The sequence below is a fragment of the Rhinolophus sinicus genome, linkage group LG10 (assembly GCF_036562045.2).
Source record: "Rhinolophus sinicus isolate RSC01 linkage group LG10, ASM3656204v1, whole genome shotgun sequence".
NCBI lineage: Eukaryota > Metazoa > Chordata > Mammalia > Chiroptera > Rhinolophidae > Rhinolophus > Rhinolophus sinicus.
This window is the reverse complement of record NC_133759.1, coordinates 71,864,710-71,873,379: the sequence shown is the minus strand read 5'-3', so window position 1 is coordinate 71,873,379 and position 8,670 is coordinate 71,864,710. Positions and strand designations below refer to the sequence as shown.

The 8,670-nt window shown below is 55.8% G+C and overlaps 1 protein-coding gene across 1 annotated transcript; it reads right to left on the bottom strand.

The window, feature by feature from the left end:
• Nucleotides 1-3,898: 3,898 nt before the first annotated feature.
• DOK3 (docking protein 3) lies at nucleotides 3,899-8,347 on the bottom strand. The gene is made up of 5 exons (XM_019711037.2): nucleotides 8,189-8,347; nucleotides 6,915-7,220; nucleotides 5,134-5,233; nucleotides 4,869-5,041; nucleotides 3,899-4,789 (listed from the first exon to the last, which is right to left on the bottom strand). Exons 1-5 carry the CDS (start codon nucleotides 8,252-8,254, stop codon nucleotides 4,109-4,111), a joined length of 1,326 nt encoding a protein of 441 aa, XP_019566596.2. The 5' UTR covers nucleotides 8,255-8,347; the 3' UTR covers nucleotides 3,899-4,108.
• Between the last annotated feature and the right edge of the window lie 323 nt (nucleotides 8,348-8,670).

Genomic DNA, 8,670 nt, shown 5'->3' with positions numbered 1-8,670 from the left:
ATTTTCCCACCTCCCTAGCTCCTTCCTCACTTCAGTAAATGGCACCACTCACTGTTCATCCACCTGGTCCAGTAAAAACTATGAAGTTATCCTTCCTTTCTTTCTCTGTCATACTCCAAATTCTGCAAATTCCTCTTTCAGAATATGTTCCACATCTGGTCACTACTGCCACCATTGTTGCTGCCACCCGTCTCGTGCCTAGACCCCTTAGCAGTCTTCTAACACACCTCCTTGCTTCTATCCTTACCCACTCCAGAATCTTCTTGCAGCAGCCAAAATGATATTTTTAAAGCAAAAATTGTACCACATCACCCTTGGCTTTTAGCATTCTGGTGGGCTCATGTTGCCCATAAAATTAAAGTCCTTAAGATGTACATGGCACTAATAAACTGGTTCCACCTCCCACCTGTCTCCTCCTCAGTCACTCTACTCCAGTCCCTCTGGCCTCCTCACTGCTTCTCCCAACACTTCAAGCATATTCCTGCCTCAGGGCCTTTGCACTTGCCGCTCCTTCTGCCTGAGACATTTTCCCCCAGTTATCTAAACAACAGCCTCTCTCACTTTGTTCAGGTGTCTGCTGAGATGTTGCCTCTGAGGAGCCTTCCTTGATTCATACTATCTAAAACAGCAGCCCCCTGACACCTCACCTACATCATGCACTAGTCCCTATCCTGCTTTATTTTTCCCCATCTGACATTACTTACTACCATCTGACATATATAGGTAGTAAGGGAACTTACTACCATCTGACATTATATTAAGTGTTTGTTTCTTCATTGTCCTTTGTCCCCACTAGAATGTCAGTCCCATGAGAGCAGGGGCTTGTCTGTCTTGCCCATCGTTTCCCCAGTGCCTGCACACAGTGTCCCTGCTGTGAAGGAAAAAATTGAGAGAGTGAAACAGAAATTGAGCAAAGGAAGAAGGGTCAGCCTGGGGGTACTGGCAGTCCTCCAGCAGAGAGGACCCCAGAGTCTGGTTCCTTGGGACTGTGCAAGGCTCAGACCTGGAAGGCCACCAGATCTCCCTGCAGAGGCAGCCCCTGGGTAGGGAAAGGCACTGGGCTAGGACACACTGCCCCCTGGTGGCCAGGACACTTGCAGCTGCAGGGCAACGACCCTAAAATCCCAGAGATCTGTTTCCAAAGACTTTCGCTTCCAGTGTGGTGGGAAGCTCACAGCCACTGCCATGACACAAAGAGGCTTCGATTTGTAATAAAGGGAAGCACACCAGATTGGGTACTCAGAGTTCTGGGTCCTTTCTGGCTATGTCCCTGACACTCTCGGTAACCTACAGTGTCAACTGGGATTTGCTGAGCTGACAAGGGCTGGATTGCCACCATGGGGTGGAGGGGTCCCTGCGGCAGACACTTGACTGGAGCCTCCTTGTCTCAGCTTGCTCTATGGCAGGCAGCCAGATAGCTCATGAGAAGACGTTACTATCACAAGGAATGTCCATAAGTGGAACCAAAATCTGCCTCCCCGTGGCTGCAACATCCTTTCAGGCTTTGCCCTCTGTGGCCACAGACACCCTGGGACAGCACTGCATGCAGCCCCTTTCCCCCAGCCTGCCTTCACATGACATTTGGAGGTGAATCTTAGACACCCAGAATCTTGAACAGCTGCACACTTAAATCCAGAGCTCGTTGGAGAGGTCTGAACTGAAGGTACGCCATGTCTGGGAGACATGGAGACAGGATTGGCTCACTTAGGGCTGTGGTTCTGAAGCCTGGCTGCGCTCTGCAATCACCTGGGGAATTGGAGAAATGGCTGGACTGAAGCCCTAGCCCCTGGGTGTGGGCCCAGGCGTGGGCATCTTTTAAAGGCTCCCAGGTGATTCCGTGCAGCCAGGGCTGAGTCACACTGTGTCGGAGGCCAGAGCCCTGGGCAGAGCTGGAGCAGAGGAGGAGGGAAACGAGTCAAGGAGGGGTGTCAAGTGCTGCTGAGAAGTGGGGCAAGTCCTGGTCCCAAAGGGAGTCCAGAGGCTTTTGTTTTGGGGAACAAGGTGGTGGGTGACCCTGATAAGAGCAATGTAATGGTGTAGTGGACACCACGGGGAGACGAGTCGGAAGGGAGAATGGAGGAAAGAAAGTGGAAATGAGAGTAATCAACAACTCTTTTGAGGACTTTCTCTGTGAAGAGGAACAGAGAAGTGGGGAGGTGTTGAAGGAGAATTCGAGGTCAAGGGAAGGTTTCTTTTAAAGATGTGAAATTATAGAGCATGTTGGTGAGGCTGGAAATGATGATAATGGAATTAATGGGTTGAGGAGAGAGGAGACAACTCAGTTTGCCGAGCTGTGAGGAGGGGAGAAGAGCTGGGGTCAGAGCACGAACGTTTTGGGAACAGACACTTCTTCCAACATAGGTCAGGAAGATGGTGCAGGTGCACTTGTAGGTGGTAGGAGGTGGAGGCTGTTCACTTCCGTGGGCCAGTATTTGTCTGGGTATCTGCAAGGTGGGAATGGGCAGGGGTGGAGAGAAGGTGAAGGTCTTGGGGAGGAAAAACAGCAGCTACTCTGGGCCACAGGATCTCTGGGCAGTATGGAGAGCCTGTCTCTGTGAGGTTTGAGATCATGCTGGTGAAAAGAGTGTAGTCAGCCTGGTTACATGAATTTCTCTTGCCATGGGCAACTGCCAGGCACCGTTGGAAGCTGGGGCTTTGCTGGACAAATAAGAGGGAAGGAGACAGAAGTGCAGGGTATGGCTCCATTAGGGGACTGCAGAATCCAAGTAGGATAAGGATGGAATTGTAGAAAGCAGTCGTGCAGACAGTGCAAGAAGGGTCACTGTGGCTCCGGGCAGCTGAGGAGCCCTATGTATCCTGCTAGAAAAAGTGGGCCAGAAGGAGAGGTGGCAAGGCAGATGCTTGGAAATGACTGTGTCACTGTGAAGTGACAATGGAGCATCACTGTCATTAAGATGAAGTTCAGGATGTGCCAAAGGTATGGGCAGCTGAGGCCGCGTTGTGGTCAAGGGGCCAGGAGGCCAGGTCCTCGGGGGCATGATGCTCGTGTACATGGAGGTCCCAGGGGTGGTGACAGGAGTAGCAGGAGGGGAGGACAGTAAGGCTGGCACTAAAGTCTTCATGAGACTTGCTTATCTCCTTCTGGGATGTGGGCTCCTGAACACAGCCACGTCCTCAGTGCCTAGCACAGAGTAGGCACGTGGTAAAACACGCAGTTAAAAATGAATGGATGCATATCTGGTGTGTAATTTAGTTTTAGCCTTGACAGTTGAGGAAACTGAAGCCAGGGGTTCCCCCAGAACATCTGTGCAGTTGAGTCTCAGTGTGAGCAGGGGTTTTGGGTGAAGTCCCTTCTACCTGCCTCCCCCACCCCCATCACCTTCTCCACAGCTCAGACTTCCTGGTGGTCTCATTTGGCTCCCTCAAATTCTGCCTCCACCTGCTCCTTCCTTAGTCTGATTGTCCCTTTGCTGAGGATGAGACCAAACTCACTGCAGGACCATCAGGCCTCTCATGTTGGGCCCCCAACTTCCCCTCAGGCCCTTGGAGCATCTATGTAGATGTTCTTCCTTGGTCTCTGGGCCCACCATGCCCACCCTTGGCCTGGAAATCCCGGGCTCCCTACCCGCCTGGGACAGCCCTGCCTGCCCCTCACACTCCATCCAAAGGGTGCCTCTCCCACCAGCAAGCCTCACTTCTCCCTCTGCCCTACTCATTTCTGCTGCATATGGAGCCATAATTATCTGCATCCTGCCTGCCTACTGGACTGGACTGGGGCCCACTGGCAGTAGAGATCAGGTCCAGGTCATCCATATTCTTAGAACCCAGCAGAGGTCACTGGTGTTTGCTGCAACACATGTGAGGGAGGATCTGTGTGCCTGTGTGGACCCCAAGTGCCAATGTCAGGAGCTAAAGCAAGGAGGTGTGGGCTGTGGGCTAGAAGGCAGGGCCAAGAGGGGAGCTGAAGGCTTTATTCTCAGCAGACCTGTACACTACACACCAGAGGGCCAGCAAAACTCCTGAGGGGCCTCCCCAGGCCACCTGCCATGTCCCCGTGTCCCCAAAGTCCAGAGTGGATGCAGGGCTGTGTCCCCAGATGTCCATTGTTTGCCGGCCCTCCTGTCCCACACCAGGCCGCTCTAGGTATTCAGGGCCGGTCACAGGGGGCTGGGCCCTTCTTCCGCTCCCGGCTCAGCAGTGTCACCAGCTTGGCCTTGAAGCCCGCATGAGTTCCGGGGCGGCTGGAGACCCCGGCCTCTTCACCATTGTCGCCCAGCTCCAGCTCCAGCAGCCGCCGGTACTGGGCCTCCAGGCTGCTGTCCTGGGCGGGGCCAGGCCAGCCCAGGTCCTCGCTGTTGTGGTAGATGGGGCTGGCTGGGGCGCTGCGGCCACTGGGTCCCTCCTGCATGGGGTCCCCCAGCTCGGTCAGTGCGGTGCCGGCCTCCAGCGCACACAGGTTCTCGTAGAGGTGCTCCGCAGCGCGTGGAGGCCCACTGGCTCGCTTGCATACAGCTGCATACAGCCCGGGCTCAGCGGGCAGCGGGGGCAGACTCTGTGGTCCAGGCTCGGCCAGGCACACCCTCCGGGAGCCAGGCGGCTCGGGCCCGAGGGGCACCTCCCGCAGCTCCCCAAAGGGGTCCAGCGAGGGCAGGGAGGTGGCCCGTGGCAGGGGGCAGGGCCGTGAGGCTGCCAGTTCGGGCAGCTGCTCCCGCTGGCGGGCAATGGCAGCAGCCACGACCCCGCACAGGTCTCGGGCTCGGGGGCTGCTGAAGGCGAAGAGACCTTCACCAGAGTCACAGCGGCGGCCGGCTTCGAAAGAGAACACGCCCTGGGCACGGGTGACATGGGTGGGTCAGTGACCAAGGGGCCACCTGCCATCCCCACTCCCTGCAGGCTCAGCCCCTCACCTTGTCAGAGCCAAACTTGCGGAGGAAGCGGTAGGGCCAGGTGTAGAGGGTCTGCGGGTTGGCCGGCTCACTCAGCTGGATGGCGTCCTGGCCCAGCAGCAGGACATAGGGCCCCTTCAGCTGGCAGCGGGCAGCCGCCTCGGTCCTCTGCACCACCACTGGAAACTCGCCCACTGCAGGCAGAGGGCACAGCTGATGGGTCCCCCAGAGGTCCTAACCCTGGGTGTGGTGGTGCTGAGGCTGCCCCTGCACCTCCCTGACTCACCTTCCTGCCAGGATGAGTAGATGGAGTTCTCCTCCATGGGGACCAGACCCCGCTTGGGAGCCTCCACCTCCCCTGGTCCGGAGGAACTTTCCCCTGTGCCCTGGGGAATGGGTCATCATCAGAGGTTAGAGTCACCTCCACTCCTCTTCCTGAATCCCTTCTCATGGGAGAGATGGCACCCGGGACTCTGTGACAAGCAAGTCCACCCAGGGACCTGGCACCAGTGCCACCTCTGCCCCTGACACACTGTATCCTGCGCACCTCTCTGAGCTAATTTCTCCTCTGCTCCCCCTGGAGGGTGCTGTGAGCTGTAAAGCAGAGGCACACAACAGGGTGGGCCCCACACCCTTGCACTAGGCCAGGGACCAGGCCAGCCCATGTGTGTCCCCCATAGCTTACAGTGGTGAAGGGGCAGAGCTTCTTCCCCCAGGCTTCTGGCTCCATCTCACCCCTCCCTACCCTTTGTCCCCTCACACACTTGGGCTCTGACTTGGAACCTACCACCTTGGCCCACGGTAGTATGGCCAGGGTCAAATGCAACGGGTGGGTTCCTCACTGGTCTCCTTGCTCCTGTTCATTTCCCTTTTTCTTTTCAAAATTTTAAAATTAAAAATTTTTTAATTAAAAATTTTATATATACAATATAAAATTTTCTATTTTAACCATTTTAAAGTAATTCAGTGACTTTTAATAAAGTCACAAAGTTGTGCAATCATCACCTTTATCGAGTTCCAGAACTTTTCATCACTCTAGGTACTTTGAAACCTGTACCCATTCCCCATTCCTCCCTCCCCCCAGCCCCTTGCAACCACCAACCTGTTTTCTATTGCTATGGAATTGTCTATTCTGGGTATTTCTGGTAAATGGAATCATACAACACGTGGCCTTTTGTGTCTGGCTTCTTTACTTAGTATCATGTTTTCAAGGTTCGTCCACGGTGTAGCCTGTGTCAGCACTGCTTCCTTTTTATGGCCAAGTAATATTCCATCGTATGGACAGACCACATTTGCTTTATCCATCATTGGCTGACAGACATTTGGGTTGTTTGCCCCTTTGGGCTATTAAGAATAGTGCTGCTCTGAACATTCTACTACAAATTGTTTGAATAGCTGCTTCAATTCTCTTGGGAATTGCTGGGTCTGACAGTAACTCTGTTTCACTTTTTGAGAAACCATGAGACTCATTTCCTTTTGGTCCATTACAGATCCTGTAAAGCTTTAAAACTCAGTCCTTGACTCAGTCCCTGAAGGCTTCTCCTCTCACTGGGAATAAAACCCCAAACTCCACATGTGGCCCAAGGTGGTTTCAGCTGGCTCTCAGCCCTCCCACTCCTTAGCCTCCAGCCACACTGCCTGCTTTCTGCCCTTTGAACCCACTAACTTTCTCCCCGCCTTAGAGCTTTTGCCCATGTTGCTCCTTCTATTCAGGAAACTCCTCGGACCTCAGCGTCTGGGACACTGTTTCCTCAGATGTTTGCCTGGTTGGTTGTCCTTGAAGACTCAGGCCCACTGTCCTCTCCTTAGAGGCCTTCCTGGACCATCCTGCCTAATGTCCCCTGGTTCACTCCTGGTCCCACCCCAGCCTTGTATTTTCCCCATAGCTCGTATGGCCATCTGAGATTTGTTCTGTGGCTTCTGGGCTGTTTCCTAGGCTCATAGTTGCTTGGCAGCTACTTGCTAAGTGACAGGATGTGAGTGAGCATGGAATGAATAAGGTGTGTGGGGGGAGGCACTTCCCCTGGGCCAGCCCCTGGATGCCCTGCCCTCCTGCCCTGTGCTCACCGGGAAGGCCAGCTGGCAGATGGGGCCCATCCACGCCTGGCGGTGCTGTGCAGCCAGCAGGTGGCTTCGCTCGGTGGTAGTGAGCAGGAAGGCACTGGTGTCCCGGGGGCAGCTCTCACCGTCAGCCGGCAGCACAGACACGCAGTCAGCCAGGCGAATGACTCTCCGCTCCCCACGCCGGCCAGGACCTGCACACCTGTCACCTGCTGGCCCCAGGCCACCGTCCCGGACCTCCCAGCTCTCCAGCCGTGCCACACCTGATGGGCCTCCTGCATACAGCAGACCCCATACCTTCCGCCAGGACTTCTGGGGGAGATAAGGATGGGGATGAAGACCCTCCCTGCAGCTCAGCTCAGCACAAGCCGCTCAGCAAATGCTCCTGGCCACTCAGGCTGTCCTCTGCCTCCCCCAGTTCCTCAGGGCCTCAGAGAAGGAGGCCTTACCACAGCCACCCCAGCAGGGGTAATAGTCTGTGCTTGGGGTCAGTCAGTCCTGGGTTCAGATCCACCCTACGCTTTCCTAATTGGTACGCCCATAATCACTAGTGTTCTGGTCTCTCAAAAGGTCATGAGAAGACCAGGGTGGGGCTTCTACTAGACTATGTCTGTAAAGTATCTAGCGGCCGCAACAGACCACCTGACACTGCCGTTATTATGTTGGTGCACCTCCCTCCCCCCACCTCCCAAAAAGGTTACTTAGGCCACAGGACAAGGACGGGTGCTGACTGAGGCCTCCCTTTCACCATGGCAAGGAAGGAAACATGCAAATAGTGTCAAGCAAAGGAAACAGACTGTTTATCTGCCCCGGCACCAGCTGCAGCTGAGCTGCGGGGGTGTAGGGCCTTCTGCCTGAAGGTGAACCCCCCCCACTATGTCCCATGACATGCTGGGAGGAGCTATGCCCTCTTCTGCAGGGTGGGGCTCCACCTCTAGGGCCTCTTCCAGCTCAGCCCCCCCCCCAGCCCAGCCTGGCCCTGGGAAGGGTGAAATGCTGTTGGAGTAGCCAGTCTCTCGACTCTGCCCTGCCCCAAGGTTTGGGTTCTTACACCCTCCTGTCTCGGCGTCCCCATCTGTAAATGAGGCAGGGTCTCACCAAGGCCGGCTCAGGCTCAGCCCACCTGCTCAGGTTAGGATGGGGCTCTGTCCCACCCCAACCATTGGGTTGGATCCCCCACCCTGACTCCCATCTCCATTCTCCCAGGTCTTGGTGGGCTGTCCCAGTCTGGGGCAGAGGCCGTTTGTCCTGGGCAGCTGCCTGGCAGCCAGGGTCCCCACCTTGCCGAACTTGATGTGTTGCTGGTAGAGGACGCCGTCCTTGATGGGGGTCTCCAGAGGCTCCATGGCTGCGGCAGGCCACAGGTCCACCACTCCGAGGGCCTGAGAAGACTGGTTACAGGCTGAGGGGAACTCCTCACACTTCCCCTTCTGGCCACTTCCCCTCTGTCCAGAGAGGCAGCTGCATGACTGGGGGAAGGGAACCCCATCTCCAGTAAAGGGGTTAAGATAGGGGTTGGGGGCATATTTCTTCCTTGGGGTTCCGACTGGACTGGCCAACATGCCCACGTGTGTCTGGCAGGGACCTTGGACCACCTGAGGGCAAATGCCCCATGCCTGCACCTGGGTCAGCCGGGAGTGAGAATCTGACCTGCAGGCTGGCTCCCTAGTCATGGGCTCAGACTCCTCCCATCCCCCCGGGGGCATTTGTGCACCCTGGAGCCTGGTATTCCCACAGCCCCAACTCTGCCCCAGGACCCTTC